The 21,821-nt window shown below is 34.4% G+C and overlaps 1 protein-coding gene across 2 annotated transcripts; it reads right to left on the bottom strand.

The window, feature by feature from the left end:
• Positions 1 to 4,258: 4,258 nt before the first annotated feature.
• Positions 4,259 to 21,402, bottom strand: ABHD18_1 (Protein abhd18; the record flags this gene model as incomplete). 2 transcript variants are annotated; one of them, XM_035729753.2, is made up of 11 exons in its annotated part: positions 4,259 to 6,058; positions 7,016 to 7,408; positions 8,746 to 9,022; positions 11,228 to 11,375; positions 13,702 to 13,791; positions 17,183 to 17,321; positions 20,750 to 20,859; positions 20,895 to 20,973; positions 21,006 to 21,106; positions 21,137 to 21,218; positions 21,254 to 21,339. In XM_035729753.2, 11 exons carry the CDS (start codon positions 21,337 to 21,339, stop codon positions 5,947 to 5,949), a joined length of 1,617 nt encoding a protein of 538 aa, XP_035585466.1. In that variant the 3' UTR covers positions 4,259 to 5,946. The 2 variants fall into 2 exon arrangements, with proteins under 2 accessions (XP_035585466.1, XP_051069716.1); XM_051213717.1 differs by having other exon boundaries at positions 7,016 to 9,022; positions 21,254 to 21,402.
• Between the last annotated feature and the right edge of the window lie 419 nt (positions 21,403 to 21,821).

The following is a 21,821-nucleotide window of genomic DNA, read 5'->3' as shown; positions in this document are numbered from 1 at the left end:
GGCCAATCAGTAGACTCAGACACATCAGTACCAACTGATCCAAGTCGTTTTGCTAGTCAACTGCTACAAACAATGCAAAGAATCAAAGCGATACCGCCGCGAGAACATAATAATCGTATACAACTCGACAAAAACCTAGAAACATGCAAATTTGTCTTCGTTCGAGTTGACGCTGTTAAAGAGCCACTAAAACAACCTGACGACGGACCATATCAAGTAATCAAAAGAACAAGTAAACACTTTATAATCAACAAGTGCGGAAAGAAGGAGACTATCGCTATTGATAGAATAAAGCCAGCCTTCTACGAAGTGCAACAAGACAAAGAAGATAGCACTGCAATTAATCAACCCCTCCCACTAACCACTACTAGAGAAGAGGAGGATGAAAAACCGAGTACCAAACCTACTTGCTTAACAAGTTCAAGTAGGACTGTAAAGAAACCCAAACGTTATGTACATTTTGCCGAATAAAAAAAATCAAAACAAACAATTATCGATGTATTACACTGTTAAAATCATCCAATGTCCCAATAAAATCTACTTTTTTTTAAAAACGTGTATATGATTAATCACATTTTTCCAAAATTACTCGTTTTGTCACATTAAAAAAAAACTTTTGTCACAATAATAAACGAGTGAATTCTAGTTAATTATTAATTGCACCAAAAATAATAATAAACAATTCACTTTTCATATGGATTTATTAAAAGTTTTGCACATTATTGTTATAAGTAGCAAACCAAAGCTTCGAATGATCGTATTTTCATTCTCTTTTGCGGTTGTTGTGCTACTCTACATCAATGCTATTTTACACAACAACACATTATATATTACTAATGTGCATGTCATACCTATCTCCACCTTTTCTTTTTGGTTATTACTGTAAATATTTTTTTTCATACATGTATATACCATCCAGCTCAGAGAACAAAACTCCACCAAAATCATTCACCTGAGCTACAAATCTTCTCCACCATGTATATACCGTATTCTTACAATTTTTTCTGGTTGTTGTTATTATAACCAGTGTTACCTCCGGACACTCTGGGGGGAGCTATGTGGACATAGGCCTGACAAGATTATTTTGTAAATAGTTTTTGATGTTATTTGTATTTATCCTGTCAGCTTTTCACTGCATGTACATTTTTCATCAAATGATTGTACGTGTTGTTTAAGTGAATGACCTTGGACACATTTTCTTCCGTCATGTGACATTCATAGCATAACACACTCTGTTAACTGCTAACAAATACACTGCTATACACACACCTCTCGTTCTCCATTCGCTCGCGATTGTGTTAACTGGACTCTACATCAAATACTGTCTACATTTATAGACTATAATCGGGATGTATCATATTCTACATTTGGTTATACCACTGGGAGGACATCAACCTTACTGGAATCTTCAATCATCTATAATTGTGGATTTTGGTACCATACTCAATCAGAATACGCACAAACCTGCTGAATTAAGTAACGTCTCTAATTTTTGTTGTGTTTATAACATATTAAGTGATATATTAACATTACTATTTATACTTAATAACTCTGTTATCATTTTTGAGTTCATATATTGTTTGGTCTACCACACCACGTACAGATTATTTCGAAAGATAATATTTGGTTGCTTTATAACACAATGTTTCCAATTCTGGAAGAGTGATTCGATTCACAATCAAAAGTGCACGATTCCAGCCAATGCAAGCAAGACAATTAAAGGAGAAACAAAATCAACATGGCTGCCGCCAAGACTAAGTATCAACTAAAACTACATAAATGCAGTTCAGAAAGAAACATGGAAACTCAGTAAAGGCGTAAGAATAAAAACTATGATAAAATACAAATGTTACCATCTCAAATGTAATCAAAAATACTAACAAAATGTACAAATGAAGGAATCAATAGGAACAAAGTACAAGTGTATACATGGAGGGATTTTCACACAAAAAAACCTTCAAAATGGATCTTACACTAGTCGTTTTATATCTGGTTTAAAACCATTATCACCAACTAGACATCCAAGATACTCGAAACTGGATACAAAAAGTGAACACTTATTTGGATTCACCGTAGTATTCTTCTTAATTAAACGACGCAATAAAGCAATAATTCTCTGGTCATGAACTACCTTATCAGAACCATGAAGAATGAGATCATTTTGAAAGACATCAACATCTTCAAGATCACTATCTTGTTCATAACTTTCTGAAATATGGCTGGAGAACGACTTAGACCAAATGGAAGGAAGTTGAGTTTGAACAGACCAAAAGGAGTGTTAATTGCCCTCAAAATAGATGAAGATTGATCCAAAGTGATTTGCAGATAAGCAGCTTTTAGGTCAACACTCGAGAACACTTTAGAACCATGAAGTCGATTTAGAATAATTTCAGCCTCTACCGTCGTGCACGTTTGCTTCAACAAACGGGAGTTCAGTATTAATCTATAATCACTACATACTCTAGGGGTCTTGTTATCCAACTTCAATGAAGTAAAAAGAGGAGTACCCCATGATGAAGACTTAATAGGCTCAATTATATTTCTCTCACACAAATTGCTCAATGTTTTATGTACTACATCTCGAAGACCATAAGAAATTACTTATCTTTTGAAAAAGATTGGATTTCCCTGCACTAGAAATTTTATAGGCTGCATTTTCAAACATCAACTGCACTTAGCACACACAGCTATGATATCTTCAAGTAAAGCATCAGAATTTTCTTTGGGACTGGTTAAGACAACGCCACTTTAAGACTATTCGAATTTTTTAAACCTAGTATTGACAGTCCTGTTTCGTTAACCGAAAATTCACAATGTATATATCAAGAATCATCATCTTTAACTAGCAATTCACAACAGTGGTTTTGCATACTAACTGAATGCATCCTATCTTACCTTTGTGATTCCTTGCTGAATCACCTTTCGTATTTTCGTGAGAATAGGAATCACTATTATACGACTGCTTCATAGTTAATACATGCAGTTCGAGCATCTTGAAAGGAACAGTTTGGCATTCTTAGCAATTCCCTTTACAGACCTGGTATGTTAATTCCTGAAATTAATCGATCTCTCAGCGGCATGTACTGTGGCGTCGAGTCGCGGCTGACTATGACCACCACTACAGGAAGACTACGTGACAGTTAACCGATAAGATCCTCCGTAGGCCAAATACCAGAAGGCAGTTGATGGCTGCAGTCGAGATGTATTTGTTGGCGATCTCGTGGTATCGAAAGAATACCGAGATCGTGCCAGGTTACAAGTGCGGTTACTGGGCGTAACTGAATTCGTGCAAGGTCACAATCCACGGAAGAATGTGTCTTGGTACAGTTAAACAAACACGTACGGCAAAACAACCCCTGGTACAGTTGGTTATAATAATAATTGTTTCCATTACACTTGATAAAAGTAGGTCACTACAGGCACATGAAGTTGATCACCAAAATTGCATTCGGTAGCTTGTCTTTGCAATTCAAAGATGAATTCCCTAAACTTCTGGTTAGTCTGACGAATCATCTTACGGAATTTCGCTCTCTCACGACATTCGAAGCTGGTGCACTTTACCTGATTTAATAGTAATTCCTAAGAGTTGCATAAGGAAGTGAGATAGTCTTTTCTGAATATGTCAAAGTTTTTAATAAACCATAGGCTTATTTTGCGATGAATGTAAGGAAATGTGCCACAATTTTATCACCCTTCGCATCTTTCTTGGTCATGCTCCAGATGCCAAACCTCTCCAAATAATCTTCAAAAATTGAGTGGATGTCCAACTGGTCCATCACAGGCACCATTGCGACGCCAATGTGATAATTCAGAGTATTTGAATTATAGTACAAACTAGGAACACCAGAAATAACTCAATTCAACCAAGAACTATATGAACATGGACGAACGTACTGTATTTGGAATTCTAAACCAAGCACTCGTCAAGTACAAAGGAATCATTAGTTCATACAAACACCACATCTTACCTCACTGTTACCATGTTTAACAGAAACCTATTGTTGCAATTATTATCATCCTAAAAAATGAGTATATATATCTGCGACTGTGCAGCTGTAAAAATTAATTTGCCGAAAGGGGGACTCTTCGCCCAACTAATATTTATTTTGTCTCGATGGATATATTCCTTTTGCTTCATTTTTTCCGTCCATTCCACTTTCGTTTCACACCTTTGCGCGTGGTCATTGTGTAGGCCTTTTTCTCAGTCTACTTTCAAGTCGCCTGCACTACTCATGGTGTTTTAAGCCTGATAAGTTTACGAGCATCTGTCAGTTCAGTAGGTGTACGGAAATCAACTGATGCTTTCTAGCCTTTTGGTTTAAGTTACTAACAGTTATCACGACTGTTTTGGATGTCATACAAAACCACTTTGGAGTTGATATTACACTCATGGTTGACCAAGTGCTTCTCTAGTTGTTTTTGAAATGGTATCCCGAATTTTTTATCACCAGGCTAAAGTGTAAAGGGTAATCTTAATGTTGCACTTTTGTTGATGCAGAAGAACATGTACTAGCACCAGAGCATGATTGCAGTCTAAGCACATTCTCTAAAAATGGGAGACAGTCTTGTGATGAGTCTCTTTAACCGCAACGAAACAGAAGACTTTCGGCATTAGACTGAGGATTATTGATTCCACGATGCACACAACAACACTGTCCACACGCACCAAAATGACAGAAATCACTTCGCATGGTGCCTTCCCAAAGATGATTGATAGCAGTGTAGTCTCATGAATCTTTTTCTGAACCGATTGTGACAGTCAACATGTCTTCCTTACAGTTGATGCTCACTAGAAATAAACGTTAATTTCAGAACAGTCGAAGTCATTATAAACTGTTCCTTGAGCCTCTAAACTGTAAGTCTCAACCAATTTTCTTTCACCGTGGTTTGGACTTGTAATGGCATTGGACCCTAGCCACACGACATTTGAAGCCGAGAATATAATTAGGGAAGACATATTCAACAATTGACACGAAGAGAAGGCTAACTATGTAAAGCGGGAGCATTAACTCAATCCATCGGATGGCATGGCTCAGCGTTGCAGTCGTGGTCATTCCTGTGTAACTTATCTCTTTTATTCATAACAAACTCGGTTAGCTAAATATGGTAGAGCATGATGACGAAGTTAAATGAGAATGGCTAGTCGTGGAGACAGGAGTAATATTACGAAGGATTCTATCTTGAACAAGATGACCTTGGGTGGCCCTATAGGTATGATAGTGATTGAGAATCCACATCTGCCCCCCACATCAGTGAAGAGTACGTCTTCTTTATGGACCTGGAGAAACTATATTAGATGTTGGCATCAATACCTGGTAGCGTGATTACAAAGCCCAGAAGGCAGAAGCCTGGGGCCGGAGACGTACGATCTATTTGTGGGACGTCATCACGAACGGCAGTAACAGTCCGGAAAAATAACAAAATATCAGCTCATTGAAATCTGTATATCGGTCGCATTGTGATATATTTTTTCTCAGAATCTAAAAGATGAAACCACTGGTTAGTAGTGGAAGGAGTGATGGCTAAAGTATTGTACTTCAGAACCAAAGGGCATGTTTGATTTCACTTGAAAATTCAGAAGAGAGTTAATATATATGTACGAGCACTATGAGTGTTAATATTATAATATAATACATATGCATAAAGGTCGTCTAGAAAATAAACAAAGCCCCCCTCCCATCCCACACTAATCCTCTTATAGAAAATAATTGGCGTAGGGAAATAGACAAATTTATTTTGGTAAGAATAGTAAACCCAAGGTGAAATAATATTTATAAACTATGTGCTATAAATAGTAAAAGCATTTTGGAAGAACAAACAAATTACTGATAAATCAGTTTACAAAAAACAGAGAGCAGAAAGTGACTAGTAAAGAAATAATGGTGATAATAACACAACGAAACCTATAATATTTAATCTATACAGCATAGTAAATTTATATAGAAACTAACGTTTAATAAGTTGAATATTCTTACGAGATGTGTTCATTCGACCAAATGGTCCAGGTTCATGATGATATAAATGTACTTGTTGATTTAAACAATCACTTATTGCTTTTCTAAAATGCGATTTTTAAATGAAAAAAACAAACAATTAAATACATAATTGAGAACGGAACACTAAGTAAATTTTGTGATAGAAAAACTATCCAACTATCCCAAAATGAAATACATACGAAAAACTTGAAACCTGAAGGTCAGCAAATAAAAATCAAACGTATAACTTCCTAGTCACAACTATGATGAATGGAACAAGAATAGATTAATGGGTTGAGTGGACTTATATCCAGTGTAATGTAACATAAGGAATTTAAAGTGGTTTATAAATGAAACTAAAGGACGAAATCACAGTTGCATACGAATTTTAAAGTAACATAACTGGCCGGAATACACTGATACAGAGAAACAAGGAATTTTTTCGAAAGACATCTATACAAAACTGCATTGGAACTAAATTCACAGAAATTTTTCTGCGAATTTCAACTATATAATTAAACAGATTTCTTCTCCTTTAATTCAAAAGTCCCCCTTTCTCTCTATTAGTTTGAATATGTCACTATTGGTCTTTTTGTTTAAACAGCAATTTAGGATCTGTCATTATTCAAATGAACTGCTTTAAAACCATCGTTGTTGAGTTTATCATTGTGAATGCGAGTTTAACTAAAGCTAAACATTACTTATTGTTGAGCCATTTGTCATTCATATTTTTCCACATACAAATATTTACGAGAAGCCTTTTGACTTTAACCGATGTTGAGTCCGTTATCCTGGTGAATTTAACATGTATTCTATTTAATTGATGATAATTTCCGTCTTATATAGCAAAATTAATTACTTTAACATATTAAAATGAGGTAAAAAATGCTATTGAAATCAAACTTCCCTATTTAGATACGTGATACCTACAATTAAGACCGATACTTCCAGAAGTATTGAATAGAATTATCATCCTATTGGATCAAACATTACTGTATGGTCATTAGTTTAATCACAATAAAATATATTTTATAAGTTACCTGAAATCATTTGTCCAAAGAGAATTTTTCACATAAGCACCAACATGACCAGATTGTGGCAAATAACGAATTTCACCATTAGGATATACTTTTTTCAGTGAACAAACACTACCTCTTGGAACATATGCATCATATTCAGCTGCAACAGATAGAACAAGTCGAGAATCTATTACTGGAGAAAAATTTCCTAAATGAGTAAAATAGTCTAGAAGATCACGTAGAAACTGTCGAACTTCCGGATCTGGTGATAAATCTGTACGCGGAAAACTAACACTTGGTAAAGAAACACGTGGAAGTAATGAAATTTCTTTATGCCATCGATAACTATTCCACTGATAACGAAAAACTGTATTGAAATTAAATGTAGACAAAGAATTCGGAAGACCAGTGTATCTGAAATGTGAAAGTAGTAACTGAACATTTTAGCTAATTAAAATTCCACAATGTGGACAAGTAGTAAAAGTGCATGTAAAACATTATGGAGATACATTAGATGACGAGCGATTGGTTGTTTAATAAACTTCAGAACCTTTTACATAAAAATAAACTTAAATTTCCACAAATCTTAATAAAGGAAAGAGACCCGATAAACCAAGTATCATAACAAAGTAACTTTCAGAGAAGACAGAGAACGAAAAGCCATGGAGAAACTTGCGAATTCATTGAATACCAATGTTGATTTATAGTTTGCAAGTGAACATTATTAACAACGTCAAGAATATATCTCACAAAAGCTACCATTTATATTGGCATTGAGATTGCTTTGGTTTTCTTATTTTAATTTAATTTTTGATGTCCTAAGGTGAAATATGGGAACTTGAACTGATACGTACTTTTACTAAAGTCTATGTCGTTTATAAGTGATAAACTGACTTACCATCGATAAGTAATCATAATGTCAAATGATTTTATTAGGCAAGCAAGTAAGGATTCTAGGCCAACAAGTAACCAAAATATTGAATATATAAATGAAAATTATCCGAGAATTTTCTAGAAAAAAAGTACATGTATGTTGGCAAAAATAAGCTGGAAATATTATTCACCGGTAGGAAACCTATATTTTTAAAACCACAATTCAACAATGGTGTGGCTGGTGATGTCCTACATAATAGATTAACAAGAGTAGTTAATAGGACGTTCTATACAGACAACCCTGCATTGAAATCTCCTAGTAGATCAGTGATATCTACTCACCCTTATGATTACTACTACTACTACTACTACTACGCCTGTCTTCTTACTATCAATTTGTACTTTTTACCTATTATACAATCTATTTCACTGTGTTCATTGACTCATTAATTGCTTTGATTGGTTAGTATTTTCATATACTCACATAAATATTGATCTTAAATACAGTAAAACCTGATGACGATCTAATCTAAAACAATACTGTTCGTATATATTGTGATGTGGACTACTGACGTCGATAGACATAAGTAGTATGTAGCGCAAATCGAAAGTGAAATGCATGGCGGCATAAAATTGAAGAGATTGAAGAGAAGAGAACGAGAACAGAAAGTGACTGTTGTAGAAACGAAGGAACAATCAATCCTGATGCAATTGGTTGACATTTTGCAAATGAAGTATTTACTGTATGGTTCTCAGATTTTACTAAAAGATTTTGTAATATTTTATTGAAATACATTTGGTTGTCTCCACTTGTGTTTTCGTTCACTACAATATGAGTTGTTCAAATCAAAATAAACTAAAATCTCACATCAACTTACATAAAGCTGGGAAGAAACTTCTGAGCAATAGTAAATTTGTGTGTATTAGAATGGGATGACGATAACTGGGAGGTTGAATTAGATATATTAATAAACTGAGACAATAGATCACGAACTTGAAAACTTGAGTATGATGATTTTAAAGGATTTCTTTTAATAGGATGTAAACGTGAATCCAATTGTTTTGAGAATGTAGCCAAAGGAGCAACATTTACAGGATTTGAGTGCTTTGAATGTAAAGAGTTTATTGAAATGGTTGAATATTGAAGATTGTCACCTGTAAAAGCATGAAAAGTAATACTTAGAAGACATAGGGAAAGTTTAAAACACATAACTTTGCATAACAACAATAAATACTAAAACTTTTATGTTTATTCCAGAGACTACTTATGAATTTAACTATAGATCAAAGGTGAACTACACAGCTTTAGATCTTAAAAGCGTCAATCCAATAGAGTTAAGTGAAACAAACTCTCAAAAAGGAAAAGTACATGAATAAATTATGAATGAAGTCTGAAAACGTTTGTAATTATGATGAAGAAAAGGGTCAGTGGTTTTCAACCTTAAACATATGTGAAACTCATCACTTGATAAGATAGTTGTTAATCTTGCCACTGAATTATTACATTGAATACTCGAACCACTCAAAACTTGAAATCAATTATTGTTCTAAATGGGGGTCAAATAATTCTAACGAAGAAAGGACTAAGTTACACGGACTAACTAACAGACGTTAACAAAAATGAAGCTTTTGTATTCACTATTGATTAAATGCTATTGCTTAAATAGTGCAATGTAATCATTCAACTCATTAATCGATACAACCGAATATATGACATTATTTAGGTCAATATTTCTTTGTGGTAAATTCATTATGAATTTCGGCTAGGGTAACAGGTACGAACTTCACCCAGTAACATCTAAGAGTCAGTATTGCTTGTATCGATTCTGTATGAACTTCAATATGACAAATGAGAACTCTCGTTCCATGCATAAATCCAGGAGAACTATGTTTAATGTATTTTTTACAGTAACACCATATTCCCACCACCTAAGTGATATAAAATGTGTGAAAATTAGTAGATAAATGATTGCATTTAAGTCTAATGATGACATAATTTTGGACGTGATTTTCAGGACTTGTTTGGGAATATGTTTCTAGGGTGCCAATAAATCTTTGTTAAATCAGTCTTTCATGTCCTAATATTGCATTGTGTGGTATGTAATGATTTCCGTTTCCGCCTATAAGTAGTAGGATCGCACAGTTACAGTGTTTTTCGATTGTCAAGCGTAAGACTGTAGGTTCAAGGGAGTCAACAAGTACATAACAGCAACGACACTCTCAAACGTAGAAGAGGCGGTTGTCAGATGAAACAGTAGCGACTGATTAGCATACAACATGAGTACAACCAAATTGAGCTAAAGATTTGAAGAGTATTGTATAACATTAAGAAAATCCGTCAATAAAATGCACATGCTATCGTAAAGGAAGTCATGGTCTATTTGAAATTTGAACCAAGATTGTCTAGATGCAACAGATAACTGTTGGGATATTCAGGAAAATATCCCAAAAATTATTCTATTAAGTCTAATGCTATTCTTAAACTTGGAGATGGTATTATTTTCTTATTGGTCAGTACTTATTTCACGTGTCATTTTCCTACTGGTCAATGTTATTTTCTGTTTTATGGTACGATATGGTCTGCTTGATTAGTATATAAACAGAGTGTGTTTGAAATATAATGATTCATATCTCCGAAGCTGTGACTTGTGTTCTGGACTCAACTGGCTGGGGCTAGACAGGGAAGCGGGACCAATCAGAACCCTAGGTCGTTCTATGTGTTTGCGCGTCTTTGGTCCGATCAATAATTCGCTGTCCTCTAATCTGCCGTCGCAGTTATAGCAATAACATTTAATTAAACAACTGATTAGTTGGTTCTTTAACCACAAAAGTGAATAATTAATTATTAGAATTTCAGAACTGAAACTTCGTTTAGAGTAATAGACGCAATTTAGTGGTAGGCATTAATGACTATGAGGTATATCATTACAGATTCTTAACGAAAATCGCTCCAAGATATTTGGATAAAGCTAATCGATATAGTTCATACAATGATACATTTTTTCATTTGTATTTCAATTCTACAGCACTTCTTTTATGATTGTTATTAAGAATGATAATGTGCATTATTACCTTAGAACCGTATAAATAATTCAACGTGTTTAAAAAGATATCATGTTCTAATTTGACGATTTTAAGCATATTTTCATTCATTATAAATTAACTGTCACATATCAAGCTGGTCAATACCCTAAAATCGGTAGATAATATCATTTCAAACAGCTTAGCTAATATAATTTTACAATTTAAGCGTAATAAACAGAAATTCCGAAATTCATAATCAAATAGTATTTAGGTTTAGGTATAATATACAACTAGATGACAATATTACAAACTGAAAATGAAACAATTTCTTTTTACCCAAATTATCATTAAAAGTTTCATCAGTTGTTTTATAAAATTCTGGAATAGGTGGTTGAATTCGAGGTCGGATTACATCAGAATATACAGAATCAGAATAATATTGTTTTGTTAACACAGGCCAATCTACTGTATTCGATAAAATACCCTATCAAAATAGAAAAGATAAAGAAAGATATTGAAACATATCAGTAAATGGACAATAGGTGTCATTTCCATATATGAAGAAGTGAACTCAATAAAAGACATCGTTATCCAATTCGCTGTCAGTTCTAATCAATAATATATATATATATATATATATATATATATATATATATATATATATATATCATACCGAACTTTCGCGTTCAATGTTTCATTTTCGCTGGCCGACATATTTACACTACCTTATTAAAGTAATGACAAAATACAGTTGACTAACTATTCAGTGGTAAACAGTGTTATATGCTTCAAGTCTTCCTTAATGCTCGCTGAGTTTTACTGACCAAGTTTCAATGTTCCGACTAATCTAAGTGACTGAATATTGCGTGCAGCATGAGATGTAAATAACACGAAAACTAGGTCCAGGGGTATCCTGTCAACTTCCATCAATCACCACTTTACAGTGACCAATTACATTGAAACATTGTGTTTTTGTTACATTACAAGATAATAGAAATAAAGTGAATGGAAGTTTTGAAAAATCATACATTACTTAGTTTACCCTTTTATTCTTGATATAAAAAGTATTTCATGTAATAAATAGTATACAATTATACATAATAGTAAGTTTAAAAACCTTATTATTATAAAGATAAATTGAAGTTGATAATAGTAATTTTATAGTGCAGAATTATGTTGCACGTGAGACTGTTGTGACACTAAGGATGACAAATAATTCGACATAATATACACTAAACGATTAGGTGTATTGATTAAACGATAAAATATAAGAGATTAGCTGACTATGAAACAACGTACGTATTTCTGAAGCTTTCTGAAATCTTCTTTCAATATAATGATTATTATTATGCTTTCTTGACATGATCAATAGCCTTAAATTGTAACTGGGTTTTACAAAGTATTCTGATTCGCCCTAACTAACATTTGAGGACAAGATGAATACAAAAAAATAAATTAGAATAGATGGTTTCTCCAGTAAATAAGGAGCACAGACACTATATTAATTTGAAAAGTTGTATCAATTTTAGTACGTTGGTTATTAGTGAAATATTGTTAATAAGTAAGAGAAGTATATTTGAGATTTATCAACTTACATTAGTTGTACAAAATATCTACAACGATAACTAACACAATAATAGAACTTCTCTTTTTCTTAAACAGATGTTTAGGTGTAGTAAAGGTCGTTAGGAAATCACATATACGAAGAGAATAAGTATCTTTTACATATTCAATCACGCATTTTTTTAAACCATAAGATAAAGATTTGTTGGGGTTAAATGTGATGTAATAGTTAAGAGAGAAGTTTTTTTAATTCATGATGCAGAAATGTGCTAACTAGATGGTTTATAAATCTGCTTAGCATAAAGAAACAATATTTACCCCCCATGTATTATTGTAGTAGATGAGTAAAACAAGTTAAGGGAAATAAGTGACTAGAAACGACATGTCAAAATATAAAAGAAAAATCTAAGTTATCGATGCCAACCTATTGACTTGGCAGCTTGCTGGAGCAAAGAATTAAATATTAAAAAGAGCAAGAACAAAGATTCTAGAATCTTTGTTCTTGCTCTTTTCAAAATGATAAAGGGAACTATGTCTATGAAATTAAATATTAGATTAAACTAGTCCTGAAAACAAATGTCAAGCATTTTAGCATATTTTCTGGTTGTAAATTGCTAAGTAATGAATCTAACTGACGTTCCATTGTACATTTATACATACCGTTTTAATTAATAATGGATAGCACTGTTTATTTTAGCGCGAGTCTGTAAAGAATAAACATAAAGAAAAGTTACTTCTGGATGGAATCAAGAATTCCCCAAAGTATAGTGAAAGCGAATAGAAGTCAATGCTAACAGATAACATAAAATTCATATCATTTTCAAACATCAACTATGTCCTTAAAGAAAGTCAATAGTTTTAAAACATCTTAAAAGCTTCTGTATTATATGAGAAAAAGTCTTTAATTCCATTGTGGTTTGTAGAAACTAAATTTAGATAATTGTGTTGTGACTACTGAGGGAGCTGAAAGTTTATGACTAGCTACGTAGTCCTCTTCTTTTTTTTCCCTTTTTTACACTTTAAATATTAATTTTAATGCGAACTGATAACTGCAGCAAATCCCTAGGTTATTATGACAACAGCCGTGCTTTTTATGTCTTAATAAATTACACCATACAGTTGTAGAAGTTAAACCAGGCTGCTTTGAGTTTGAATATATGATCGTGATTTCGACACTTGGACAATTAAGTTCAAACATAAAACAAATTTAGTGAGAATATTATGATAGAAAATTTTACAAAACGAACCTCTAAAAACACGCATGATGCTGAAGTCCAAGACAAGCAAGGAATTAGGGAAATAGGTTTCGGCCAAACGGTTGCACACAGGGATGACATCTGGTAAATTAAAACATATAAATATACAGGTTTTAAATGTAAGCACCAAACTAAGGTGTACAGAGAAAGCACAACTAAAAATATATTATTATTAATCTGTATATCTCATAGATACGATCCTCATTTTAAAAATATTTAGATTGGAAAGCATAAAATCAATTGTCATCATAACAAAAAATGGTAGTTTGGCTTAACAACGCTTCTTCAAGTACACCATACAGACAATTTGTAAATATTGTTCACCAAGAGCTAAATTTAGCTGAGGAACATTTCACCTCAAGAACAACAGAAAAATTCAGCAAACTTATGCTTTAGCATGTGACGGTGCAGACTTTAAGTGCCTTTTATGCGAAAACCAGTGACCCTAAGTGGTCGCAAATAGACATGTTAACTAAGCTAATGGGAATTGAAGAGGTGATCTTCACTTCTCAAATTCTGTCACTTGAGCTTTATTGCATGCAGTTTTAAAGAAATTTAAAGTTCATCGGGGTTGCTAAAATTTAGTTTCAGATGGGAAGAGTCTGCTTTTATATTTCTGCAAACATAAGGCAGTGCTTGACTTACATTTCTTTAACCATATTTATTTTAATCAGCTTTAGTTTTAATTCTAGGTAGGGTTGGGAGTAAGGAGAAAAATTAGTAAAACAAATACTATTAATTAATACCAATTTTATGTAGTATTAACAAACAGATATGAAGATTTATTTCACTCTTCGAACTTCTAAGTCACCATGTATCACATTTAAGGAGTATGCCAGTACATTAAGGATGATAAAATGTTTTGGAGCTTTGTAGACACTACTTACTTCCTGGATATTTAGAGATTAGTAAATGAGACTGCTGTAAAACAAATCATCATTTACATGCTATTGACTTCAGGCGGTTTAGTGTTAGACGCATTTAACTTTCAACCATTCAGATGTAAGTTCGAGACCTCTGTTATTCACTTTGGCTTATGTAGTCATGTAGTTAGTTTTGAAGCAAGACTCAAAAGAAACGTGTATTCGTCTATGTTATCAAATCTTACATTACAGCGGGGAAAAGTAAACACTAAAAAAAGCCACAACATTAGTACCGGTCAATAGGAAACAAATTATGCATAAAGAATATAGTCTGAAGAGAACCAAAACTGAGGAACATAATCTATGCGATAACCATAAAATCCAAGATTTACAGGGTGATAAACAATGAATATATCTACACCATTGCAATTTATTTGGAACCATGTTACCTGAAGTCAGTAAGCAGGGATATGAAGCTGCAGTTGATTTTTAGTGTTATAAATGAATTTACTGTACAGAGCTAATACATATATCCAATTATTTTATTCGTAAAGGAAAATTACGACTACGTGCCGAAAGCCTATTGCCATTTCGTTCTAGAAATCATTTAAGATGATTTCACTTAGATGTCGTCCCGACCAAATTGCTTGGGTATCCTAGATTAGTAACTCTCATATGTAAAGAAATCAATTACTGAGAAGTCAATATCATTAAAGACTATTCTTAAATGGGATTTTCAAAACCGCTATTAAATAAACTAAACTGATAGTTACCAGCTAGATAATATGATATTTTTGTACATTGACTGTAATTTTAAACAAGCTATAAGATGAAAAATGGTATAATAAGTGGATAAAATGACTGATTTCGAAAGGTCAGAAAGCATCTATTCCAGTTTCGCCTTCGTATTGAATAAATTTAGGATCATTCACATTGTACCTTTAATTACTTGATCTTGTAAATGTAAATTAGTAGTGTTTATATCGAATGGGACCGAATAAGAATGTGAAACAAAACAATTCTAAATGGAACCACTTTCCTTGACGGATTAGTAAAAACACTGCTAATAGAATGTGCCGAAAAGATAAAATGATAATAAATACTCTACAAACTATGAAGTATTTCATTACACAGCTAGGTTGCTTTAACTGATCATATGATTCGTATAGTTATTAAATAGTTACGTAAATCTCAATAAGACAGAATTGGGCTGTTTCTTGTTTACTTTTGTTATAATTCTCTCTTACGGTTATGACCCAGCTATTCCTGTTGCTTAGTACTCTTGGACACCAATTCACTCGACAGGTCCCCAAATCAGAACACGTTTGAATAGGAAAGAGATTATATTCCAAATAACAAGCTTAGATGAAAGTAAGAAGCACAATAAGAAAAGCGTTAGTATATTTATAGTTTTTTACACGAGAAGATACTAGAGTGTACTCCAAGTATCGGCTAGCGCTGATTGGATAAGAATCAGCCAATCAGTGTGCGCCAACACAAACGTGCATTGAGCATGATTTAATCTAATCTATGTCCCGCTAACAACTAAATCTATTCGCTGGATCTATTTCGAACCCCATATCTAACTACTAGGTGGTGTACTATTGAACTACGAAGAACGTTTTGTACTTGTAGGTATAGTATTTTGGAAATACGCTTGGTAGAATCATTAGATGCTCGTCTTCCTGTTTTGGTATGTGCACTTGGAAGTGATGTGAAGCGAGTATTTGTCTACCTTTGTGTTATTTAGCATCGAGGTATGTACAGTGGAATCAATTATACTGCGAATTATGTAGTTTTAGAGGCTGACATTTTATTTTTGATTTGGCCATCTATGGGCATCAATTGAATAAAGAAATGTTTCTTTTCTCAATCAGAGGATTTATTAATTTAATTGAATAATAAAACTTCTTGTGAATACTTTCCAACAGTTGACTCCATGGAATGATATATGCCTTCTGACACTCGAAAAAATAATTGGGTTAGTGTGGATAGGTCAAGAAAGAGGGTGACAACTGCTTAAAGTCTGTCACAGACGACCCATTAGTAATAACGGTTTAGTAACACTTGTTCTAAACATTTTTAGTTTGGCTGCTGTAGATAGGGTAAGAAGTGAGCACTATTTTTGGAAGTACATAGTGATACTCTAACCAGTCATTGTAAAAAACCAGTTTTCACTAGCAATAGATAGAGAACTACAAAAGGGACAGTTAACTACTAGCTCAAATTAATAAAACATGAATGCTTATATAGGAACCAAAAAGTCATTTGCCCATTTATTGGAAAATTATTTCAAGGATCCCACTTGAATAAGTCTTTACATTCAAATCTTTGAATAATAAAACAATCAGGAACTCTTTAATTAGATCAAAAACGTCAATTCTTTATAATAATAATTCTGAAAAGCAATTTGAATTCATTACTATATTCAGATTATACTCGATGAATTCCTTGTGATTACGGAATTCATCAGACAGAAGCAAAAACTATAAAAATTCAAAAGTTAGATTAGCTGTATATTGTAATGTATGGGATACAACATGACAAAGTTTGAACTTTCGTTAGAATGAAAATGGAAATTAGGTTAAACAGTTGGTAGAACAACTTACATAACCACCCATTGAAATTCCGTGAAGTGCAAACGGTCCGTAGCCATTACGCTCACACCATTCTAACAATGCGCTGCATTCCATAATTAAAGCTCCGCCCATGATGAACAGATCAGAAACAAACTTCAGACTAGAACCTCTAGGAGTACAAAAGTAACAGAAGACAACTTATCGATGAAATCCATCCTAAAATATTGCAAAAGGAACATGCTTGTTTGTAGCACATACAATTTCTGGCCCACTATGACATGAAAATGCACAATACGGGAAATGACAGTGACGAAATTAGAGTAGAGTCATGAAATGAAAAGTTAAATAGCAAAGGTTGGTATTTAATAAGATGGCTCCTAATCGGAGCCATGTCTGATATCTCACTTGGTTGTCCGACCTGTAATACTCTAATCGAAGAGCCGTCAGCCATGATCAAAATACAGTCTGGCTCAAATGAGCAACACCCCAAGTTGTGGCACCAAATCAGGAAAGCGAGATGAGATTAAGAAAAGTCAAAATAGTAGCAGTACCAATGATAATTGGGAAAACTAGACATCAGCGTTTGGAAAAGTATGTGGAGGACTATTGAAATTCACAGTTTAAGAAAAGGAGTGAATACATCTGCTACTACGACTGGTTCTAAAACATCACCCAAGGTCTTCAACTGTTGATAGTGGTTGTCGTGAAGACGTTAGTCAGATAATCTGCACCTACCACTACGGATGTCCAATAAACAGTGGTCTCATGAACTAGTGCAATACCCTGCTTTCGATGCTCCTGGCATCCTTCAAACTTTATCTTATCCAACCACGATAGCGTGTCAAGGTAGGTGGTGGCGGAGGATACATAAAAAAAATGTACCGACCACGTAAATCGACAAAGATTCACAGCCACTCTAACCGCTTTTATACGTTTTTCTAGTGTTTTGTCTGACGACAGAATTAGTTATTCGGTGGTTCCACTGTAAGCAAGAAATTCTTTAAATATATTTGTGATTAAGTAATCGCAGTCCATGTATCTACTTACATAGGCCACGCTTTACGCTGGCAAAATACGTTCTGATAGAGATACTAACAACCTCCATATCCCCCAAGTTATGTAGGCTGAAAAAGACCGAGCGAAATTCCCCAGACTGCATGGAAGTTCCATCAGATACCAACAAGCTAGGGTTAGTGAAGCTTCCGAGATAAAAGTGGTTGGAGCACTAACTAATTCACCCAGCGATTCGTGACGCATTGATAAATTTCAGTTCTATACACTTATCGTTCATACCACGACACCATGTCATAAACCACCATCTCCGTTCTTTTCACGAAGTCCTCGTACCGGAAAATAATGCATGATGTGAAAGTACCTAAGATGAAATTCATAAGTCATATCCAGGCTATCGAAGCCATTGTTGTAGTAAGTGATCACCAACTAAATTATCATAATTGATTCTAAACACAGAGTTGAACCTCGACGTTACTAACAGGTTTTAGAGGTCGGATGAATGATATTTTGGAGACAAATGTGTGAGGGAGGAGAGTTGGTGAACACCCTCAGTTCAGACTGGACAGGTTTCACTAACTCATTGCAAACTGCAATGTTTGCAGCCAGACTAAAATCACAACATCTCCCAAGATAACGCAAAGGACCTCAGGTAGTGTATCAGTAATGACGGAAGTTTTTTCCATGTGACCTGCCACCATCGAGTTCGAAAGGGTCATCCAAACGATTTACCTTTCTACCTAGATGACTGGCCAGGTAGTTTAAGAATTCAGCTAAAACTACAATACGTATCCACAGCGCTCTATCAGAAGGTTATTTAATTAGTGGTAAAACCCATTTCCTGCATCCGGATTGCAATCAGTTATTGCGTTGGGGGGAGTTAGGTGGACATTATTTTTAAACAATATTTTGTCGCCTTAATGAGACTGTATAGCCTAACAACGCATAGCTAGCAACTAATGGGGATAAGATTGACAGGTGCTGTCTCTACTCTGGCATTTACTACGACATTAATCCACCGAGACAGGATGTCTCTGCTACAGGATTTCTAAGTGAGTATGCGCAAAATAAGCACCTCGAATCCACAGATAATGATCGAATCTCAAGAATTCACATGGTTCTAGGAAAGGCCTCTCATACTTTACAAATCCTCTCATTACCAAAAAAGATTGGCCTGCTGCGAAAAATAGTAATACTCTGGTAGATGCAATTTTCATAAATCTAAATAAAGCCTTTGACACGGTCTTTCACCTGGGTCTTAAGTAAAAACTGAGAAGTTTTTGGATCCATTTTGAAACCGCAAACTAGGTAAGACTTTCTCAATGATAGGAGACAACAAGTACGAGTAAATGAGGCCCAATCAAGGTGGGATCTGTAAACTCTAGAGTTATTCAAGACAATCCTTGGGCCTCTTCATTTTTACTTTACGTAAATAACTTGCCAGCTATCACAAAGTCAGCTATTCTACACAGTATGTCTGATAGAATATCACCGAATGACCGTAATTCACTGGGTGAATAGATCTACAGGTGGTCACTACGAGTTAACTCTAACAACAGTGTAGTGATGCAGATAAATAACTGCAACAACTCACGTCACTAGACATTAAGTGAAATTGTGTTACCAAGCGCGATAGACTATAAAAATCCAGAGGCCATAATGAGCAACGACCCTGAAACTACGAGTAACTGTATGGCTTCAGCATCTTATGGTCTACTCGTAATTCATTTTGTTACTTCGGTGCAGAAATGTTAAGGGCATTTTATTCGACTTTCGTGAGGACGCATTTAAAATACGGCATTGAAACAGCGAGTTATTATTTCGATTAGGAAGGGGAGATTGTAGGACGAGTTTAACCGCGAGGTGCCAGAGTAATTAGACGTTCATCTAGCCTATCTTATGAAGACTAAGACAGACAGACTGAAATGCTTCATTCTGCATCCGTTATTTTACCGCATGTTACGGAGTGATTTAATGCTAGCTTACCGCATACCGAAAGATAATCTTGGTATTAATATGTCTTATTTCTTCCTTCCGCCTACGACTAATCGTTTGAGGACACCCTAAAAAATTCAAAAACTGATATCAAATCGTTCACTTTTGGAGATCCTTTTCTCTTACCAATTAGTGAGTCACTAGAATCCTCTACCACGAAACATAATATCGGTGAGACTATAATTTAATGGACGAACCAACCAGACATGAGATAACAGGTCTTGGGTTTTGGCGTGAAATTCATTCATCCATTTGGCTAGTGTTTTGGCATTACAGCTGATATCAGTTCGTGATGAAAATCCTAAGTCCAATTCTTAACCCTAACGATCAGCTGTAAATCATAATTCTAAATCCTCACACTTGTTTATAACCACCATTTGGTCCTAGTTATTAGGTGAATACTCAGCACTTATTGAGTCATTTGCAGTGACACTAGATTTACAGAATATTACAGACTGCAAGGATTAATAAAGGTTGACTAACTCTCTATCCCTACTATTAGTGAACTATACAACGTAAAACCTAATACAAACTTTGAATTGATAATGCATAAGTTTAGAAACCACAATCAGGAGATATCAATAGACTAACTGTTGATCGTCGGGTTTGCGCTTAGAGTAAAACGGATTCATCAAGATGATGGACGCTATTCCGTCTTTTATTAAATTATTGGCGAGAAAAATTCTCCTCCTATAATAGTTCTAGAAATATAACGCTACTATACAATGGGAATTACATGATCACCGGTTCCAGAAAAGTGTACACAAACTGCGCGATAATTTGTGGGCCACTTCTTAGGAATGATCATTTGAAACCTGAAAACCTGTAATGGGAATTCCAGTTTTACCTTGCGATCCTGTTATCACCTTTTAGTGCATTAGATATGACTGAATCGAATGGAGACATGAATGACCCTTCGATCTGTATAGTGCGGTTGTTCTCAGTTTTCTAAGAATTATGAAGAACTTGCGACCGTACTTTTTCAATATGAACGTCTGCGCTGATGTTCACTGAACAATATTTATCTCGATTAGTCACAACTTTCATATTTTCTATCAACCTATTTCACCATTATATATGTATACGAATATCCACCTCATCAAAGTATCAGGAGCACCCCATCCTTCACTGAAAAACTTTATTGGCACTACACTACGATATATTTTGTCAAATGTACTCATTTTCCCTCAAGTAACCTTGACTACATAGTAGTCGTACGTTTGGCCACTAGTGACCCTGAAGACAACCTTCGATTCAATATTCAAACAGTTAATTTTGCTTGACAGAATTAGCAGACAATTTATAAATAAGTATTTGTGTCCAAGTAGTAGATGAGCCTTTCTAATCACTAGTAGGCTGGTTTTTGCCACCCTTATTAGCAAAGTTAAAGGTGAAACAAGCCAGTTAATTCTATTGAAAGCGATCGAGGGCTACCACGTGAAGAAGGCACACTCAGTACTTACAAAACAGAAGTGGACATCAAATCTTCCTTGAGAAGATTCTGGAGGAGGTCTCTTTACTATCAGTAATGACAGTGAGTCCTATAGTTGGGTGATTCTAACTATGAAACTTTGGTCCAATTTTTGTGCAGTTATATCATCACAAATCTACAAATTTAGGATTAGGTCTATTATTAGAGCAGTACTAATATCATAGTAGACCA

Source organism: Schistosoma haematobium, chromosome 3 (assembly GCF_000699445.3).
Source record: "Schistosoma haematobium chromosome 3, whole genome shotgun sequence".
NCBI lineage: Eukaryota > Metazoa > Platyhelminthes > Trematoda > Strigeidida > Schistosomatidae > Schistosoma > Schistosoma haematobium.
This window is presented reverse-complemented; position numbering and strand designations above follow the sequence as displayed.